The sequence below is a fragment of the Patagioenas fasciata genome, chromosome 12 (assembly GCF_037038585.1).
Source record: "Patagioenas fasciata isolate bPatFas1 chromosome 12, bPatFas1.hap1, whole genome shotgun sequence".
NCBI classification, from domain to species: Eukaryota; Metazoa; Chordata; class Aves; order Columbiformes; family Columbidae; genus Patagioenas; species Patagioenas fasciata.
Window position 1 is genome coordinate 5,982,359 of NC_092531.1, and position 22,726 is coordinate 6,005,084.

General features: G+C 41.4%; 1 protein-coding gene across 5 annotated transcripts in view; it reads right to left on the bottom strand.

Moving 5' to 3' along the window:
• MYO9A (myosin IXA) overlaps positions 1-22,726 on the bottom strand; it is a 160,882-nt gene that overhangs the window by 96,595 nt on the left and 41,561 nt on the right. For all 5 annotated transcript variants that reach the window (XM_071813726.1, XM_071813725.1, XM_071813727.1 and 2 more), the window contains exons 3-5: positions 5,420-5,514; positions 2,332-2,394; positions 1,266-1,365 (exon numbers count right to left, since the gene is read on the bottom strand). In XM_071813726.1, the coding sequence (XP_071669827.1) occupies positions 1,266-1,365; positions 2,332-2,394; positions 5,420-5,514 (258 nt within the window). The remainder of the gene's footprint in view (positions 1-1,265; positions 1,366-2,331; positions 2,395-5,419; positions 5,515-22,726) is intronic.

A 22,726-nucleotide genomic window follows, 5' to 3' on the forward strand; every position in this document is an offset into this window, starting at 1 on the left:
GGCTGAGGGAGCTGGGGCTCTGGAGCTGGAGAAGAGGAGACTGAGGGGGGACTCATTCATGTTTACGGATATATAAAGGGGCAGTGTCAGGAGGATGGAGCCAGGCTCTTCTGGGTGACAACCAGTGATAGGACAAGGGGCAATGGGTGCAAACTGGAGCACAGGAGGTTCCACTGAAAGAGGAGAAGAAACTTGTTGGGGGTGAGGGTGTCAGAGCCTGGCCCAGGCTGCCCAGGGAGGTTGTGGAGTCTCCTTCTGTGCAGACATTCAAACCCGCCTGGACACCTTCCTGTGGAACCTCAGCTGGGTGTTCCTGCTCCATGGGGGGATTGCACTGGATGAGCTTTACAGGTCCCTTCCAACCCCTCACATTCTGGGATTCAGGGATTCTGTGATTCTGTGGATGGGAGTCATTAATATTACAGAAGATTTTGGCTTTGATAGCCCACTTTAAAAAGATCTTGAAAAAGCCCTGGGGAATTGAGATGTATTTCGGAGTTAAATTATATATTATAGAAAGACTAAAGGCTATTTGAGTTTTGCTGCGTGTAAAAGTTTCCTCCAGCTTGTGGTTTAAATGACTCTTTATTGCTAATCATGTCTCAGCTCCAAGAAAATTGCAATTATTTAAAATCAACATATAGCCTAACTATTCCACATATTCTTTTTTCTTTTTTGTGAGCAAAAAGCAGTGAAGTCCCTATTCCTAAGCATCTTAAATACCTGAAATAAATCTGATTATCTAAAGTATGAGTTTAGTTAGCCACTGGTAGTACCTCATTCATTTTTAATTCATTTTCAATGGTTGCTGTGGTTATAGTTATATTAAACTTATTATATTGTTAAATTCAAAGGATCATGCCAGCCATGAAGCTACAGAATTAGAACTACCCCATGCAAGATGTTAAATCCCAGAGAGCTACTAGAATAACACATTATCTCTTTTTCTCCTACTCAGCAGACAGATGTTAATGAGTAAATGACACTTGCACAGACAACACGTAAATTATTATTGTTTCTCCCTTTGACAAATAAAACCACAGTATATTTATCAGATCCCAGACAGGACAAAAATGGAAAACACTGATTACTATTTTTATCTGGAGTTCAGATTGCCAACACAGAATTATTTCTGACCATGGAAGAGCATGAAGAGCCTTAAGACAACCCATTTTTCACTATTTTGCATATTTTCTTTATTAGCATTAAATATCAGGAGTAGAAAAGGCAAGATGATTTATTAGATTCCTGCAAAGAATTCCCACCTGGTTGAGATAATGATATTCCTCAGGTTGCTTCAGATGAAACGCTGATCTCTCTTCCTCGCTCGCTCCCGCCAGGAGGTAATAAAATACATGGTAGTTCCTGGTGACAAATAATAATAAAAAAAGAACTTAGATTTCACAACAAGCAGCAGCACTAAGCAGAGAAACGCATGTAAAGCTCAGAACCTGATTTTCCAGCTTTCAAACTCAGACCTGAATACTGTTTAGAAATGGCCGGTACCCACTTTGCAGTGATGCAAATGATGAAATGAAGTAATGGAGAATGAGATCCCTCTTTTCCAGCCACGGACATCTATACTAAAAGAATTCCTGACCACCCCCTTCTAACCCACCCCAGGTACCATTGGCCTTCCTGGCCACAAGGGCCCAGTGCTGGCTCATGGTCACCCTGCTGTCCCCAGGTCCCTTTCCCCTACGCTGCTCTCCAACAGCTCATTCCCCAGCTTATACTGGAATCCTGAGAGTCATTCCCCAACTTATATTAGAATCAAAACAATTTATTTCCTTGCAATGCAGAAATTATTATTACTTTCAATACCTGCTTTGTAAGACAGAACAGAAAAATCTTCCGTTTTCATGGCTTCTCAAATATTCAAAATATTTGAATATTATTAATGCTAAACCCCCCCCCAAGTGACACTCATCTGTTTTGCTTCATGGCGACTCTGACAGGGATTAACACTAAGAGCGTCGCAGTGTTTCTAAAATTAAAACTTTGGGTTTCCGCTGGATGTTTTCCAAGAGGAGCCCAGTTTAATCACCCAAGAGCACATTTGTCAAGGCTACATGTGCTATTTCACTTTGGGATCAGTCCATGAGCATTTGGGAAAACTTCTTGCACAATATCTGTCTCAAAAAGCAAACAGGGAGAGAAGCACCAAGAGCTGAAATACAACTAGAAGCAGCAAATTTCTTTAAATCAGAGTAATAATTATTGAGAGCGGAGTATGTAACAAAGAAGAACAGGGTCAGGAATGTGAAATGCGGCGTTATCAGCACATATAGAAGTCAAAATCAACCCTGGAAGCAAAATCCAGACACCTACCGCTCGTTGTGCTCCTGATAGACCAGGCGGGATTTCTCCAGGAGGTACTTTTCAACATAAGCTCTGCAAGGCAAAAAGAAAAGCGTCATTCATTGACCCACCGTTCAACTTAAATGAACACAGCTTTACTGGGACGCACCAAAAACACACAAAAGTTTCAGCCTTGTTTCACTTAGTTATATAAATTTCTTCCTAGGCAGAACAAGCCCAATATTATATTTGGCTTTTGAGGTTTTTGGGGTTTGATACAAAGCCAAGACTAACTTGGATATGAAAAACACGAGCTATGGGCAGGAAAGTTTGACAGTGCTGAAGAAGCTCGGATACCTATTTAATCCGAAGCCAGCAAAATCAAATTGCTTGCAGACCAAATACATCTGGGTGCAAAAGTTTGCGAAATCAGATTTAGCTGCAGGACTGGTCCCCAAATCGCCATCGGTTCTTCAAGAGCAGCCACTTCTCCGCAAAAACTCGGGTTATTAACTCCAAAAATCAACAACTGCAGAAGCTCCTTATTGTAGTTTACATAATAAACCATAATAAACATGTTTCATTTACATATTAAAGTCTTTTTTTCTCAAGCTCGCAGAGCTAAAACAAGCTTTGACAGGTTTTTTCTTTCAAACAATACTAACCAGTAATGATAGGGATTTAGAGAGTGGAGTTATAATTGGTAATTTTAGATGATGTCGCTGTGTTTTTCCAGTGACGTGGCACCGACATCCAACAGATGAACTGGGAAACTCCCTGAATTTTGGCCATGGGAGGACAAGGAGGCACCTCTACGCTTGCATCCCCCCATAGCCTCCAAATGGGAAGCCAGACTCATTTATTACTTGTATCTCTGTAATTATCCCCTCCTTTCACTAAAAAATAAGGTAAAATCAATCATTTGGAGGTGCTGCAGAGGTACGGCAGCTCCTGGAAACGGCACATCCGCCTCACAGCGCAATGCTCTTGCAGGGCAGTCACCACATTTCATCCTTTACTGTTGACAATTACGTCAAATCTACCTTTAAGAGCAAAGAAAAGGCTTTCTAGGAGTACGATTTCGTGCAAAATCCTCATTTAAGCACGCTCCGGAGCCTGTACTTAGCATACCAGGTCGCATCATCCAAAATCTGAGGCTGGATTTCACATGCACGTTCTCATAAACAGCCAAGCGGCGCACGTTTGAAAGCGCCGGCTCGTGGTATTTGAGATCCAGCCTCACGCCACTGCGCACATTTCCCATTCCACCGGTGCTTTTTAATTAAAACACCTCCTATCTGGCTCTTGTGCAGTTTTATGGAGCGTGTCAGATGTCGGGGCTTTTGATCATCCTGGGAGGATGGAGCAGGTTGCAAAGACCGTCCTCCAGAACTCGCTTATCGTCGAGCAGGACGTCATAAATTCAGGAAAGCCGATGGGAACGCACTTAACTGTAGCCATCGCTCACGTTGCATCCATTTTAAAAACACCTTCAAAGGCTTCATTTCATGGGGTGGGGTTGGCTGCTTCTAAATCTCTGAGCTATTACATCTCTTAAGTTTCAATTCGCTTCAAGTTTGGGGTCATTATATTCACATAGCAAATATCCAACTGCTATTTTCAGCCTATGAAGAGAGAGAATTTCTGCTTCGGGGCTGCAAATCACAGTTGCATTAACAAAGCAAATAACATGTAGAAGACGGTCTGATAGTTGTGCTTAAAATATGAGCTAAGCTTTGAAAAAAAGAAATACTTGTGATCTTCTTTGTAAGACGACGGAAAAAAATTGTGGTCTCGTATGCCAGGAACAGCTCACGGGTTTTTTTAAATGTCTTTTTATTTTCTTTGGGCAGCATTGCAAGCTTATAGCAAAGCACAATCACATCACGCCGTGCGAGAAAAGACTGTGAAAGTGCGTTTATTGAAAGAAGAGAGAAAATTCCTCTGATTTTATGAGCTAGAGTGCATGAATACTATGTTACTTGCACCGATCTGCCAAGAATAAATACAGGCTACATCCATAGAGCTGACATAGTATGTCAATGTAATACAGCGTTAAGGTGTGTGCTGGGTTTTTTTACCCTGTATTTCAGTAGGTATTAAAAAAATAACAATAAAATAGGGGCTTTTAAGAGAACTGTTCATCAGAATTAAAGAAAAGGAACGTCAGATTTGACGTAGGATGAAAAACCCAGCAGGAAGGTACATGGAGTACCCAGACTCATTTGAAAAATTAATGGAAGCTATTTGTGTGATACCATTCTGCTGGGAAATAAAGAGAGCAACAAAATTAAAAGTAACTCTCTAAAATAACAACAAAGTCCCAGCAAGGGATCTCTTAGCTGGCTGCAGAAATTCTACAGCCCCTGGCATGGCGCTTCTGCTCTTCGTTTTTCCAACTGTGCTAATTAACCGGGAGAAAGAGCAGAGTTAACATAGCCCTGCTCATTTAGAGCTGGCTTGAGTCACTTTGTGACAACCTGACGCTGTCTAAATTGTCTAAAGCCAGGCTTAAGTCCACCCAGAAGGTTTCATCCCTAGGCTTTCAAGCACGCAGGGGGTCGGAGTCCCAGCGATCCGTCCCATCGGCTTTGGGAAGCAGAAGAGATGCCAAAACACCATGGAGAACCACCACAGAAATAAAGATCTCCTTGCAATGGCCTGGAGGGGGGGGAAGAGGCTTTACCTGGTGAAGGGCTGGGTTAAAGAGAGACTCCAGGGTGGAGACAGAAGCATATGGGGAATTAGCCAGCGATCAAGAGGAGTCTGGCTCCATCTCATCAGATTAAAACATCCGGAGCCCCAAAGCCACCTCAGCCTCATCACCCAGCCTTCCCCATCTTGTCTTAACCGCTGGCTTAAGAGGAAAAGTTTCATTTCAGTTTAATTATCAAGCTGACACCGTGATAAAAGAGAGCCCAGCTGGCTTCGGGCCAGCTCAGGTGTATTTGTGCAATTTAAATATACTAAATCTACTAATTTAAATATACTAAAAAATACATGTTTGGGTTTTTTTTAATTTAGTCCAAAAACAACGAACCTCCCCTTTCGTGTACCCCTACAACATCGTATTTAAGCTCCTCGTGCAGGTAAGAACACGCGCACGGTTCCCACTCACCCGCGCACGGTGCCCGTCTCCTGATAATTCACTTGAATAAATTTGCCGAAGCGGCTGGAGTTGTTGTTGTGTGCCGTCTTCGCATTCCCAAAAGCCTGTGAAAAAAGAGAGAGGTGCCGTCGTTACACCTGAAGAGCCAGTGCCTTCCCTTATTTAAATGACTTGCTTGGGGGGGTTTGCAACCATTGTGTAATTAATAAAAAGCATATGGTGAAAGTGAGGTGAATAGGCTATAAAATAATACTATGAGCTTCTGGGGACTGTGTTCCTTTGCACTTTGGTATTGATGAAGGGCAGATAAATACTGTTTACAAATAGAGTTAGCTGCACAACAGAGATTTAATATTTGAAGTTATTATAGTCTATATTAAGGCTGTGCTCTATTCATTTAAATAAATACAAAAGTACACTGCTCCAACAAGACTCTAAATTTTAATGAGCTAGAGGAAGCTGCTTTTTAATTATATATTAAATGAGGTGAAAAATGCTTTGAAGGCTCCTCAGATGTTAGACAACGTCGTATATATAACACCGGCATAACCCTGAGTATTTTCACCATTTCAGACACTGTCATTTCAATTTGCTGCTGTTGTCTTCCCAAAATCAAAATGCTTTTACTCCTTTATTATGCGAAGCTTTTATTAAAACCCTGCCTAACCGAGACACCTAATCCCGAGAGTCACTTATCACCGTTCAGAATAAAAGTCTGAAGAGAAGAGCTATTGGGAACCTGTAAGAACTGCAGCTCAGCTCCGGTAAAAACTGGTATTTTCAACTGTGCCTAAATCACTTCAATAATAACCCAGCCCACGGCGACAGAATCTGTCAAGCTGCCAAGTCCAATTAATGTTTCATTTCTTAAACCAGTCCTGATAATCATTCACCTTTTCTTCTAAGCCCAACTTATTTAAGGTAATTATAATTTCTAAATGTTGTTTGTGTGTGGATGTTGAGTTCCAAACATGTTTTGTGCTGAGGTTTAATGCCAGAGCTCAGCTCTGAGCTCCCAATAGATTTATTCCCTACTCAGCTATTTATTAGAAAAGATTAAAAGGGCTTTACATCTATAATCTTTTCAAATGACCTTTTCAGACTTTGTAACTAAAAGCAGAAAAAAGATAAATGAAACCTTAGCGAAAAGGTATTTGATATGTTTGGTACCTGCATGACGTTTGCTCTCATGTCTACTTTTAGCTTCCCAGGAAGATTCCTTTAGCGATCTCGTTAGATTTAATGATTTAAGAACCAGAGGAGGTTTGTTAACAGAATAACAATGTGCTTTTTTTCCCCTCCTATATGAATACAGGGATTTGTTTCAACTCAAGCTGCTGCATATAAATTCACTTTGGTTGATTAAAACAAGTCCTGCGATCGCCGCAGCCCGCCAAGCAAGCAGGTTGGACCTGAAAGATGCTGATTTCAGACCTGCAGCGCAGGAGCGATCCCCTGCAGAGCTTTCGCAGCTCCTCAGCCTGCCCGTGCTTGTTTGCTGCTTATTTCTCCCCAAAATCCCCCCCACAACCAGTAGCCCATCTCTACCCCCCAACAGAGGGTGTCAAGGATGCTCACACTCTCAAAACTCGAACTGATTAAATCCCAGGCGTCCTCTCCCCAAAACCAGGTATTTTGCACTTCCCTGTAATAGGATCAACCGCAATCTAAGACATCAAGTGAAGGCAATAATATAGATTTTCTATATGCCTAATTAATGCTGTTCACAGAATCAGAATCCCAGGATGTCAGGGGTTGGAAGGGACCTGGAAAACTCATCCAGTGCAATCCCCCCATGGAGCAGGAACACCCAGCTGAGGTTCCACAGGAAGGTGTCCAGGCGGGTTTGAATGTCTGCACAGAAGGAGACTCCACAACCTCCCTGGGCAGCCTGGGCCAGGCTCTGACACCCTCACCCCCAACAAGTTTCTTCTCCTCTTTCAGTGGAACCTCCTGTGTTCCAGTTTGCACCCATTGCCCCTTGTCCTGTCACTGGTTGTCACCCAGAAGAGCCTGGCTCCATCCTCCTGACACTGCCCCTTTATATATCCATAAACATGAATGAGTCCCCCCTCAGTCTCCTCTTCTCCAGCTCCAGAGCCCCAGCTCCCTCAGCCTTTCCTCACACGGGAGATGCTCCACTCCCTCCAGCATCTTGGTGGCTGCGCTGGACTCTCTCCAGCAGTTCCCTGTCCTTCTGGAGCTGAGGGGCCACAACTGGACACAATATTCCAGGTGTGGTCTCCCCAGGGCAGAGCAGAGGGGCAGGAGAACCTCTCTGACCTACTGACCACCCCCTTCTAACCCACCCCAGGTACCATTGGCTTCCTGGCCACAAGGGCCCAGTGCTGGCTCATGCTCACCCTGCTGTCCCCAGGACCCCCAGGTCCCTTTCCCCTACACTGCTCTCTAATAGGTCATTCCCCAACTTACACTGGAACCTGGGGTTGTTCCTGCCCAGATGTCAGACTCTACACATCTGAGAACAGACCAGCCAGCAACAACGTGAACTCAAAACAGACTAAATGGACAGCAACCCTATTTTGTTCCACTTTTTATATGATTTAATAAAGAATTTTAAAAAAAAAAAAAAAAGAAAAATTAAAAGGATTTTCTGGTTCAGTTCCTGTGCTTGTACCTCAAACAATAGCTCACAGAGATGAAATAAGGTCTATTTATTAGGATTTCTATGGGAAGAGCCTTACCCAGGAATAAATCTCATTTATTCTGTACCAGAGAATATTTGGAGTCAGGAGAAAAAACTGTTTCGAATCCAGGAGCGGGGAACTGCAGGAGTCCTCTTTTTTATGAGCTTTTTCTCCTGGATTAATACGCCAGACTACATGATGATTTACAATCCAAACGCCTACAGAAATCATAACCCATAATATCCCTCTTTCATGCGTTTTTCTTTCTTGCTGATGTAAATGAGAAAGCTCCTTGGATCGCGTCTGGTTCAACATGACGATGGCAAAGCCACGCTGGGGCAGGGCCAACAAGGAGCTAAAGAAATGCCTGATGTTTAACTGGAGACAACTTCAGACATTTTTGTTTGCTTTACTCACCGCGTTTCTTTAACAGAACTATTGGGTTATTAAAAAAAAAAAATGCTATTAATTCAATTTATGCATGCCTAATCTATATGTACTGGAACAGGACACCATGTCCTTCTGCAACCAGGGCATAATATAATAGTTGAGTCTTGGAAAATATGAAATAAGTTCTGACTACTTCCCTGAAACAAATTATCTTCTGTTGGTATTATTTCCTTTTACTAACTCATTGACTCGAAGCTGCCGCGCAGCTCAACGGGTAAAACTCTGTAAGAGCATTCCTTAAATTCTCGGGGAGACCGAAGCTTTTCCTGGCCAGGGCCCAACTTTTGGAAGGGAATCAAATTCAATATATTCATCTGTAGGAGCTGAGGCTGGTGGCTCCACCGAGGAACGAGCAGCTCCTTCCTCCTACCACCCTCCTGCACACCGGGACGCTTATCGGCGATGGCAGGGGAAAAATGATCATTAACAGTTTCATTGCTGGGTACTTCACCTTCCTCCTCGCCTGATCCCGAGGGCTCATGCTCTCTTCAGTTTGGGCTGAATATTAATGCAATCTGGATTAGTTACAGATTAATAAGGATTATTTTAATGAAATGCGGTGATTTTTCCAAATCCCTACGTCTGGGAAAACACCGCAGTGACTCGTTCTCATATGGCAGTGACAATAAGATGCTGCTATATACATAATCCTCATTAAATGTCATTCCCTTATAAAATAACAGCTGCATTCCCCTGTAGAATAACAGTGAAAGCACTAATGGAAATAGGTGCCTTTGCTGGTGTATTTAAGGTTCCTCACCCTTCTCAAATGTGCCTCTAGAATTCACCCTTAGGGGGACAAATAAACACATCATTTTCTCTTTGCTATTTAGAGAGAGAACTGTATTAACAGACAAGGCTTTTGAAATGGATTCCCATCCACTTGAAGTGTAAATTTAATTTTTCAGAAAGCCATACCATGAATATATCAGAAGAAAAGCAAGCCAGTTGCTTCAATCTCAATCTAGGCTATGCCATGGCAGAATAGTTCTATTAATAGTTTTATCCCATCGTGGGACACTGAAGGGACTGGGAGTAAAATTTAGTGCCGTTCGTTTATGCCAGGGCCAAGAAATAGGTTAATATCAGACAAGAGACTGCTGGAAGATTCGTGTTCCCTGGTGGATGGTGAATTTTGGAAATGCGTGAATCAAACGTATTCATAAAATCTGAATGACTTGTAACCGTATAAGCGAGGTGGAAACTCGAGGCGTCAGCCAGCAATCCAGCAGCCGGGGAAATAAAAAGCTTATGCAACTCAAGAGAATATTTGTGAATTAAAATATTTGCATATATATGTGCTGGAAAAGGCCAGAAGAGGAGTGTGGAATCCATGATGCCCAAAGAGCCCAAGTCCTAATTTTGAAAATGTGATGTCTTTTTTATGTGACCAGGTTACTCACCAACATTTTAAGTTATTCTCTGTAGTTACAAACTCCTTTCTACACCTTTAAACATAAACAGTTGGATGATAAAGATCATTTTTACCTGTTTTCATTCAACCTGCAACCAGCACTCTTGTCCTGTTATATTGCTTTTTAACAGAAATATATCGGATTATGACCAGAACATAAAGCGCTTCTAGACTACTAAAGTTAGAGCCTTGCTAAATCCCTTCTTGTTATTGCTGCTGCCCGGGGAAATATTCCTTTTAAATCTGCAGCTTGCCATCTGATAAAACCCATCAACCTGTATTCTAAACCGCTCTGAAACAGCCCCCCCAGCTTTCGGTTTCTGTCCGGTACCTCAAAGCAGAGACCACGACACTGCAATAAGCACCCGAAAAGTATCAAAGCTCGAAGAGATGGGCTGCAACGTGAATTTGTGCGAATAAACCACCATTTGTGCGAATCCTTCAAGGCGTTGTTCTGCGCGCTCAAGCAGCAACACTGAATAATTTAGTTTATGGCCATTAAATACGAGCTCAAGCACTCGCACCTCGCTTTTCAATTCTCTTTATTGTGGTTGGATGTTCCACGCTACCTAATGAAACCGTCGCTGCTTTTCTGGTCCAAAGCACAAACCGCAGAGTATTTATAGGGTTGGTGCGGCAAAGTTTGAGCGGAGCTCTCACCGAGAGCGACCTGCAACCCCCACTGCCCAACACCCACCTTTAAGTCCTTTGCACGCTTTCTCTTGCGTTATTCTTGCCCTTAACGAGCATTGCGGAGCCAAAACCCAGTTTTCCACTTCAGGCCTCAAGGGTGACAAAGCAGTTTAAACACCAGGTCTCTCATGGCAAAATACATTCATTTTTGCTCGATTCCAAACTCATAATGTTGTTCTCCAACATTTTAGAAAAAAATTCTAGTTGTTGAAGACTGCAAATGGCAAATAGGAGTTTGAAAAGACCACATATATATCTAAAACCTCCAAGTCTCTCACACATAGCAGGATATAGATACAATTTAGACGGATTCACAACACGTTTCAAGGTATTGCCTCTCAATGCATTTAGTTGATAACCGCCAAGGCACCTCCTGGTTGGCAAAATCCGCAGCGCGACAAGGTTGCAGAAAATAGAACAACTGGGTATTTTCGGAAGGAAGTATTTGCAAAGCTCCGGCTGCTGCTGAAAAATGAGTTTAAAAATGAAAATACTGGACCTATGTTTTCCTTCCTTGCAATACAAGTCTAGTGCTTTCTCCTGTAAAATTAGTAATGCATTTTTTTAAGCCAGCTTAAATGTCTTATCATTGTAAAATGTCTGTGCTAAACCTACCTGGCCACAGCGAAACTGATATCATTCAAGGGCAGAAATCTCCCCTTCTGCTGAATGGAGTCGCCATCCTGGGATGAAACAATTAACCAATAAAGCTTCTGTAGAAATTAGGCTTAAAATACAGGGTCAGTTAAAACCTCTTGGCTTTGTGCATTTCCAACTCCCTAATACAAATACGGGAGAAAATGACTTTTGATGGGAGAGCGGTGAGCTGAATAAGGTTTTGGGGTCAATTTAACTGAATAAAAGAAGTGTCGGTGTATGTAATGGAAATATCAAGAGCACCATTAAATCCACTTATAGAGTAAGATAGCCTAGATAAAGTATGATAAAAGTCATTACAACACACATTTGTTTGGGAGATTTAAAGCTCTGCTGTTCCAGATGCTCTATCAGCCATGGAAGAAATAGGATTTAGCATCTGCATTCCTGGCAAACCCTTCAACGCTGGCAGAATATTCCTCCTTTTCCCACACTTAAGCACAGGATCAGCCCATTTCAGCTCCTCCCTTTTACAGAAAAAATAAAATAAAATAAAAGAAAGAATTTCTATGTAACCACGACACAACAAAATAAAAACCCAAAGTAAGGCAAAGCCTTCTACTTAAGTTCTCTTCCCAAATGGTGACAGTTTTCCTACACAAACTTTGCTACATCAGATTCAGGTAACAAGTGTCCCAGGACTGAGTAAGATCTCCTTAATTAGTGCTTTAAATTACCTTTTATACCAATAGAGATATAAAGCAATCACAGAGCAATGAAATGAGCAGCTGAAAACAAGACGTGGCTTAAGGAGATTTTACGCTCCCCCTGTAGGCAATAGAAGTCCAGTAAATGAGCACTAGAGCAGGAACAAAACAGCACTGATATTGACAGATAAAAACCTCTTAATACATATTTAAAGTGAATATCCAATAGGTTATATTATATAGCACAACATCAAGTCATGCCATGATTTCCCCACCTTGCAAAATCCATTTACAGAGCTAGATCAAGCACAGCGACGTATCACGAACAGTCGATGCTGCAATTAAAACTTCTTTGGAATTGCTAGAGAGAACCCTGCAGTGAGCCGGGTCCACAGTTGATTTCTTTCACTCTAAATAAAGTCTTATTGCAAAATAAGACACCCCTTGAGCCCCTTTTGCTCAAGGTTGAAGCTTTGGGGTCTCCTGTTGACTGCTTGGGTCTCAGCTGCTGTGAAGCCACCATTAAATTAAAATATGACTTTTTCATTTCCAAAACCAGACAAATATCCATGTGTTTCAGTGTGGGAATACATTGCTGCATCTCCCACAGCTTTTAAGCACATCGAGCTTTACAGACAGCCGTGGACATGCAGTCCTCACCCACTGCTCCACATACTTCCAAAAGCAACGTGGTTTGGGTCTTTTTGGCACATTGTCTTGGAAACATTGATGATTCAAATGGTACAATACATATTAAAACAAAAAAATCATAATTTCATTACACAACAACATCCATGCAGGAGGTTCAGTTTCCTTAGGACAAAGTTGTAGGAGGACACGTTTTACCGTACGTAAGCTCTTCTCTGCGTTGGCACTTTTGACGGCTCTAGTAACACTCGGAAGCGCTTGCCGGAGCTGTGACTCACTTATTTGAGGAGCTGGTGATGACAGGTTGGTATCACCAATGTCTCATCCCAGCCTGGGCTGTGGTTCTTGCTGCAACGCTGCTTGTTTCAGGTGGTGGAGCTACGGACCTTCAGCCCAAGGATGGGTCTGGAAACGAGCCTTGGAGGTTTGGGAAGGTCTTCTTGAAGAGGAGAGTCTCCAATGCAACGTCAGCCTCAGCCAGAGCCAAGAGCTCACTTAGAAGTGAAACATCGCCCATGGGTAAGAGCCACATCCCTTGGAGAGGCATCTTCACCAGCTTCCAATTCCCCCTCACCAACCATCAGCCTCTAAATTAAATAAAGAGGCATCTGGTGCTCAACCCTGGGACACCCTCCAGCCCCTGGAGGAGACCTCTCCAAGGCTCTTCAAAACCTTCTTTTTTTAAATATAACGATTCTACACAGGGCCATAAGTGTTTAAAAATGAAGCTTCAACTTCCCACTGTATACTTAGCCCCAAAAAATACTAAATAAATTGAGGCATTCACTGCTCTGGGCCCGACACAAGTTTTTCTGCAGTTTGTCACCAAAATCAACGCCACAAACCAAAAGGCAGGAGAAAGCGTCCCTACCATAACGCCTCCCATCTGGAACCTCTTAGCAGAGGCACGGAGCCCTCATGTATATTTTACACACATATTTTTCCTGCTTTTCCCAAGAGAAATATGTGTAATGAAGAAAAACAAAAACATACCACTGTAATACGAGCCCCAGCTTGGCTTCTGCCTGTGTTATCCTTCCTCTTAGACCTCAGCTACTTTTTGCTGCTTACAGACAAAAAATAACACACACCCTCCCCTTCAAAAGAGAAAAAAATTCATATCAGAGCTCTGCCATTAAATCAACACAATATAAACCACATTTGTTTTCTGCAGTGGAAATTATCGCACGAGTAAGGACAAGGTTAAACGTGAATGTACACGTTTCCAGCCCTTCCCTGGGATTATATAAATAATCCACAACTCTTCTTGATGCGATTCCAAAATTTCAAGTGCTGTTGAACCGAAGCACCACATTTCTGCGCATCGTACACAGTTTAGATTACTCACACCACGGCTGATGTTTTCCAGCGTTTGGGATATTTCAGTAGCCACAGGCAGGTTGGGATGCCTGATCCAGCCATAAAAATGTCTTTTCCCCTTTTTAGCACAGTTCAAATGGTGAAACGGGGGCCTAAAAATGCTTATTACTGAGTTTAAGGGATGGACCACAAAACCTGCAGGAGTCAGACTGATGCATAGCACCGAAAAAGTTATCAGACTGATACATCGCATTGAAAACAATAATTATCAGTGACCAGAATATCTGATAAGTGTCAGGAAAAATAATGGCTGGCACTGATTATTTTTAGGGAGCAGAAGAGAAATCTCGAAAATCAATGTGTTCCTATCAGGGATTTGTTTTAGGAGAGGATGCAACTGCTTAACTGTGTATTTTGAGCTGTCAGATAAAGCAAAATAGGACAATTCAGTAAATAGATACTGCCTGTCACCTTCCCAAAGGTATTAAACGTGGGGATTTTTGAGGTCACAAGGGAGAGGTTTTCTATAAACTGAAAAAGGTTACTAAGCCAGGGGTAAATCCGACACGGCACCACCCGCTCCAGGAACAGCTGCAAGGCGAGCGCGGGGCGGGCGATGCCCCGAGGCACGAGACGGGCACGGCCTCACGATTCCGTTTGTAATAGAAGAGGTTTCTGAGCGGAGAATGAGCTGTCGCTTCCCAGCCCACCCCGGCAGCGTATCAGGAGCGTTTGCCCGTGCTTTCCCCTGCTTTTTGCAAAGGGCAGGTGTTAAACCCAGTCTAACTTTGGTGCGCCGCGGTGCCGAGGATGAGCAGCTCCTCTTCATCCACCTTGGCCAAGCAAGGGAGATCATGAAGTGAGGAGTCAAGTATCTTCACCTTATTCCACTTTTTCATGTGTGTTGTAAGAAAAGTAGCCTCATTATCTTCCATGAATGGGCAGGATTTTAAACAACATTCTGAGTATTAATTTGTAAGGTGGTTTCATACATTCAGTATTTCTGCAAGGCTTGAAGTGCTCAGACACCAAGGAGCAAAAGGCAGACCCAAGACACATTTTGCATTAGAGGTTCGACCGAAACAAAGCAAAGCAGAGGGAGGAACACAGTCCCAATGTTCAGAGCAGCATCTGAGAGTCACTGAAGCTCCTTCTGGGCTCCCCCCTCCATCAGTCGCGATATATTTCCCAAATTTTGCAGCAAATGAAGCCAGGGTCCTCCCAGATGTGAGCTCGTTTTACTGTGCACATGAGCCAATCTCCAGAGCTCCGCACAGCAGGGAATGAGAGGAGGACGTGCAAGAACCGCAGTGCAAATTAAGTCCCCAAAGACATTTAATAGCGTTTAGCTCTACAATCTCTTTAGTTTTTGTACGTGACTTTGGGGAGCACCAATTTTTTAAACCTTTTTGCTTTTCAGAAAAATATAACAAAAACAATGATATGTATAATGTGCAGTACATTTGAATTATAAGGTATTCTGAAAAAAAGGGATGTGATGGCTGGCCAGACAAGGACCTGCTCAGAATCAATGAGGGATTCACCTCTGTTGGCTGCACCGGGTGTCACGCACAAACAATCCACGCTCTGTGCAGCTGATAGCAGGAAAAACGCAGAAGATGTACTGGGAAAACTCACGGGGCATTGCTGGCTGGAGCAAACACTAACGACAGACTCTGCTTTCCAATTAATTTCATGCAAATAAGCAATGGCTGTTCCAAAGATGGCTTCATCAGAGCATGCGCTCACGAAATTCTCTCTGCGCTGTTTTCCTAAAGACGTGGCTTCCAGTGGATGGGGATTGTACACCTATATTTTTAACACCTTTTCTATTTAATCACCACCATGCAGCCTGACAAACCCTCTCCGCTTGCTTCCCACCCTGCAGATATTCACCCGACGTGCTCCGTCTCTGTGTGATTAAACCACCGGTGTCCAACTCACCTTGTAGAACCCTGCGAGCTCCACAACAGCAACGTCTGGACCAGAATATCTTCTTTCAAGCTTGGAAGAATCACTGTAGAGTGTTTAAACTTTTTGGTATTTCTTCTGTAACTAAATATATAGCAAACAAATGAAATTCGCAGCCTGATGTTGGTATTGCGATGGGATAAAGATAGAGGCGAGACAAATTTTGTAGATGGATGCAACATTATCTTTAACCAGACTAACTGGAATAGCTGGAAAACACAACAAGCTTTTGACTACACGTCTTCTGCCAGGCTGGGACAGACTGCAAAGCTCCAGTACAAATTCAGATTATTTCTTCCCAACTTAGCAAGAGATTCATCAGTTGAATTCAATGGGAGGAAAGAATTTTTAACCAGGGGAGCATCAGGATGTGAAAAGGGAAGAGGAAAAACAAGCACTCCCTGTGCTGAGCAGCAATATTTAATTTATAACCTACACAAAACCACATTTTCATCTGTTATTTGGAAGCGGGCGGTGACCTAACACACAACACATAGTCTATAGATATAGCTATAGTTACCACCAACAGACACCAATCTGTTTATTCTCTTTATTCATCACCCAGATCTGAACCTGAGGAGAACACCAGGGAGATGAGCACTTTAATGGTCATAGAATAGTTATTGTATACTCAAAATGTCATCACGCACATCACCTGGGCTGATTTGGAAAGATTTTATATGGATATAGTTGAAGGAAACCTCAAAGAATAGACCATCCTGCAAGTGGGGTTAAAGCAAGGAGCTCTGCCACTCAGCTTGCATTTGGGGTGATGTGAATTCATTATATATCTTTTTAAAGCTACTTATTATTCTGTTTCCTTTTTGCATCAACAAGGCACATACAAGATGTAGCAGAAATTACTGGAGCTCATCTCTTTATGTTGAAAGGGAAAGATGGGGACGCTGCTTCTGCTCACTCGAATCAGCTTTAGAAATCTCAAAGAAAATACCATTAGCAGTAGCTAAGGAGGGGTTTGCTTGCATCTTTAAAGAGACAGTATTAAATGTATTTCTTTGACTTTCATCAGCAATTAAAATACCACATTAAAAAAATCCAATGCATGCGAAAACAGCGTTTCTTCTCTAAATAGCTCTGCCTGCAGTTCAGGAGGGATGGAAAAGGAAGCTAAAAAACCTCACAAAAAGGAAAAGGACAGAAAGAAACCTTTCTTTCTCTTGCTGAGCCTCATCCTCTTGTTTATAAGTCCCGCAGAGAACAGCAGCACAATTGTCCTACCTCGCGCTGGCCGGATTTCAGCAGGAAGGCTTTGGTCACCCGGCCTCCGGCATCCGCTCCGTGAGGCCGTTACCCTGCTCATCTCGCCTGCTCTCTGCTGCTTTCTCCCCATTTCTCCCCTTGGATGACGTCCAGGCAGACGGGAGCAACTGGAAATTCATCAGCCGTCTAGTCTAAAGTCACTATCATAACTAAAATCCAGGTGGAAATTGAAACGAGGTGCGAAAAAAACCAAACCACTCTATCAGGGACTGTACAAAAATAAAAAGAAAGAAAGGATGGAATTGGTGCTCCAAAATCAAAGTTTGGAGATGAGCGGCGCTGAGCAGTAACATCACGTTAGGAGGTGCCCTCCGTGCTCTGCTGCTCCCTGGGACATGTGGCATAAATACACAGTGACCCTATTCCCAATGGGATTGAGATCCCAAGCCAGCCTAAAAATGTATGGTATGAACGGTTTGGGGATTATTACTACATCTGCAAGTCTTCCAGGGCCACTTTAAAAAATAAATATATCAAGGAGAGAAATAAAATACCTCTGTAATTCAGCAGTTGAAAACACCTTATCCCAGTCATGCATTCTTGTCCGAAGAAATCGAGCTCCTAAGCAAAATGCAGCCTGGATCTGGCAGTCTGGGGTGAAGTCCCATTGAATGTGTTTGAATCAAGTCAAATAAATGGAAATACAGTGTTTTTTCTCAAAGTATAAAATTTAACAGTAAGTCCAAACCTTTTTTACTTCATAATAAGTTCAAACCTGCTTTACTTTTTGAATTTCCAGTTGAAAGTTAGAAATCTAATTAAACTCTTTGGAAAAATTAGCCCTTGAGATCTTCTGAAATGATAACCATAAAGCAATTTAAAAACTGCAACAGTTAAAGTCAAAATGCAAACTTACGGCTCCTCCAGACTTCAATATTTGCTTGCACAGATCCTTTATACCATAATGAGCCAGCAGGTAAGACAACCTCGTTATTCAAAAACCTCCTTCTCCCACCTACATTTCTCTTGCCGAACAGATGCGATTCATGTGGAAAACCAGAAATATTTTGCTTACTCATAATTATATCTTTACGAAGCTTTCACAGCAACAAAAAGCCAGTGAAGGCAGGAGCAGCTGATCTAATGGTCTGCAAGAGTTCAGCGGCCTAAATGGAAAATAAGAATTACTAAATATTCCTTGAGTGCACAACTTCTCAGGTCAATATTGCTCGATGCAAGACAAATACTCCATCTGCACATCGCCGAGCCCATGCGCTTCTTTAAAAGCCTAATAATCAATAAAGCACGCTTTCAAAAGTTTGTCAAGGTTGGACTGCTAATGTGATGGAAATTAAACAGACACTGACACTCTGAACTTGCAAATGAGCCTAAATGATGAGCTTAATCAGAACCAAGACCTCAGCTGGGGGTGCACCAAGATTCAGAGTAACCTCCACTCACGTTATTTCTCATTTCAGTCCCTCGTAAGGAAAAATGTGTCGCTCTGACCTCATTAATTTGTAATTGCGTTGTCTATCAGATGATGCATTTACTGAAGCATCCAGCTCAGCATCCTCTCTGTCAATAACCCAGGCTGATGAAATTCATTAATAACCCCACTTCAAAACCAGCTGAACATCAATAGTTTTGGGTTGCACTGGGTTTTTTTTAACATTATGTTTTCTCCCAGTTTTATTGAAATTATTTGGTTTTCCTGTAGCAGATGAAAACCAGATGTGGCGGAGAGGGAAGGGTTGGATGAGCCAGAACGAAAAGCCAAGACAGCAACAGGCAGGTCGCACCCATTCATTACCCCGAGATTTCCCTTCTGCCGTAACGCTATTTATATTGCATCTCTATTATTACAAATATTCTAATTGGGATGTAATTCTAGAAACCCCAGTTTTCTCCTTCCCAGCCCAAAGCAGAAAGCAGCACGTGAGTCAAAAGGCTGCAGTAAAGTTTCTTTGTGCCACATAAGCATTTTGCAAAGCTGTGCTCTGCTCTTACAGTGTTAATGCCAATATTATGGTATTTAATCCCTCCTGAAGCAGCCCAAACCTGGGATTAATCCAGGCTTACCAGCCCCTGGATGCCCACTTGTTATACTGAGAATGTTGAAAAAGAAAAGGAGTTTGTGCACGTGGACACAAGGCAATTGGGCAAGTATCACTGTATTGGTAGCAAAACTAAACGTGCATCCTCGTTTAGGTGATTCGCAGCACAAGTGGAACAGGAAGATCAGAGTTAATCACAATTTTAAGCAGCTACGTGATGCAAAAATGGGCAGTACGAGGAAATCACGGGTGATTTAACAGACTGGCCATGTGCATGGGCAACTGAAATGGCAGATAACCCACCTTGTTGAATTTTTAGGCACGCTTCACATGCAAGGAAAGGTCTTTGGAGGTCTTTATTCTCTCCACGATATTATTCTTTCTTCCTCATTTAAAGCTAAACTGAAACTTCTAGCAATAGAGTATTCTGATTTAAAGCAAACATGCAGTGGCAATTAAGAGAGGGCGCAGGAGCAGGTTATTCTTTGCTTTAATGAGCAAAAATGAGCTTTGTTGTGCTGTATTTGGAGGTTTGTACATGGGCAGCCTAGACAGCAACCGCACTGTTCTGAGATTTTGGGGGATTCACTTAAATTCCTTTAAAACTGACTTAATACTTCAAATGATAAATGAGATTTTACATCCTCTACACTCCCAATTACACATTTACATACTGGAGTAGCACCCCCAGTTATTCAGCGGGGTCACTTGTACGGAAGCAGCAATATGGAATTTTTGCCTTTTCATTAACAGTGCACTAATTAACATAGAGAACAAACTTCCACTGCTAATTAGTCTCCAAAACATTTGAAGCATCCATGGTGGATGTGCATTTCGAGGGTTTACTCTTATCATCACACGCATTCTTCCAAAGCCTGAGAAGGCAGTTAAAATAATGCTTCCTACAGGAGGATGCCAAATTTCACACCCAGAAAACTAAGCAGGGTTTACCTGATTCATTAGTTTGGGCTTCTATACGACACCTGTGATACAGATTTTTTTGTGCATATGTTATTGCATTATTATTAAATTACATATAGTATTACAATAGCTATTATTAGAATATATATTATTCTGGACTTTCATATGACAGCTGCAATGCATATTTGTGTGTGTATTTATTATTATATTATTATTATGTTGTACATATTATTAAAGATATTTTAAAATATGTATTATTCTGGACTTTAAAATGACACCTGCAATACAGACTTGTGTGTGTATATATATCTTATTACATTAATATTCTATTCCATATGCCATTATAGTAGAAATTATTATTATATATATATATATTCTTGTGGACTTTCATATGACAGCTGAAATGGAGATTTTTATATGTGTATATGTTATTATATTAATATTATAATCCATACATCACTATAGTATAAATTATTCTAAATATTCTATTATATTCTATATATTCTAAATATACTATTGAAGAACATATATTATCTATTATTGAAGACTTTAAAATGACACCTACAGTGCATATTTTTGTATGTGTATATATTTTATATATATACACACATATATAAATATGTATGTATTATATTGCATAAACTATTCAAGTAGAAATTATTATTTTATATATATATTATTTTGCACTTCTAGATGACAGCTGCAATGCAGATTTCTGTGTATATCTATTATCATATTAATATTATATTACATATACTATTACAGTATAAATTATTATCCCATATATATATATTATTTTGCACTTCTATATGCCACCTGCAATGCAGATCTGTGTGTTCTTGTGTGTATATGCACTCACATAAACTCCCAATACTTGCAAATGAGCAGAGCAGCATTTTGCAGGCTGATTGCGGCCGTTCATCCGCTTCTCATTAACAGTTCCAGGAAAGAAATGGGATGGGGAAGGAATTGAGCCACCTGAAACATGAACGCTTAAACCAAAAAAGAGCAACTCCAAATACTCAGAAAACTTGGGTCCAGAAATGCCGGAGAATTCCAATGTGTTGCTGCTCGCATAAAGCAATAAACTTTGCGTTTTTCAGAGCCTGAAATTCAACCAGAGAAATGTATTTCTAGGCTGGCCAAGTTTATTTTCAATGTACAAGTGGATATGAGGATTGTAGAGATGCGTCTATCAGACGCAATCCCACTCCGCCTAGATTTTGAAAACAAACCCATAAAAATAGGGAATTTTCTGCTGGATCTCCTTAATTAAAGGATAATTCAATTTCACAGTGGTATTTGGAAGATAAGAAGAAAAACCTCAAGAAACCCCACGCTTTCTCACAAATGAGACTCAGTGCTATCCCTTACACCTACCAGCCTGTGTATAAAATATTCTGAATATACCATTGTATATTTGGGACAGAGCTCCCACCCCAACCCTCCACGCCAAACCTTTGCTCCCCAAACCTCCCATTTCATCACAAATTTTCTCATTTCCTCCATGATAAAGCCAATTAAACATTTTGGCCTTATCTTGGACGTGAGCGTCTTTATCCACATGCTTTCACTCTGCTTTGGCGTCTCTCACACGGCTTCATGTCCCAGATTTTTGTTCTGATTAAAAACCAGAAGTAAATCTGTCTGGTTTGGGACGATCAGTGAATCTTGGATTCTTTTTCTCCCTTGAAATTTAAATTTTCTTAGTGCATGGCATTAGCATCTCATGAGGTATCTTCATAGGAACTGCCTGGGAACTGCTGCATTATACCCTGCTACCAGTCTGGCCAGAACATCATGGGCTGGTCCACGTCAAATTAACCATCTTGGTAAATACAAAAGTATTAAGTATATCCAGTAATGCTTAAAATCAGAAATAACGATGATTACTCTGATCTCTACTTCTCCTATAGTGGATTAAAGGGTTTCCTGGCACATTTTAGAATGGAAATAACTGAGGCAATTTGCTTCCATGTCTATAAATGATGGTTTTCTGTAACTGCCGACCATCTCAATCTGGCTTGTGCTGTGCTAAATTTTGAATTACGTCGATTCTTAAATAATGTTGTACCAGCTTTTCCTCTATTTTGGCTTTGCTTACAAGTGTTGGTAGGGCTAGGACTCTTGAATATGGAAATATATCATTTTTAAAAAGCTTTGCTTTTACAACAAGGAAAATTAAATCATTCATTTTGCATCCAGATGGCTTTGCCACGGCTGATAAGCACCAGCATAGCATGGTAAATATAGAATGTAGCCACGGATCATTTTATTAATTGTGTCGTTAAGAAAATTAAAAAATTTAGGTTTTGTGTAGCCATAAGATGCGTTTGAATGAAAATCCTCACTGGGTTGGCAGCACTGGGTAGAGTCAACCACGTGGAGGTTAAAAGCGAGCGGTGTGTTACTTTTCCTATGGTGCTGGCTGGAATAAATACATTTTATGATAGTTATGACAAGCTGATCCCCAAAAAAATCCACCCAGATTATTACATTAATAGAATAAAATAATATATAGTATTATAAACCTATAATTATATAATACTAATCAGATTCCCCACCAATTTAGGAGACCCCTGAGCTTTGTATGTGCTAAAATAAATGATCTGCACGATGGCTGTGCTGTTTTAAACTCAATGGAAATAAGTCGGTCCTAAAATTCAGCT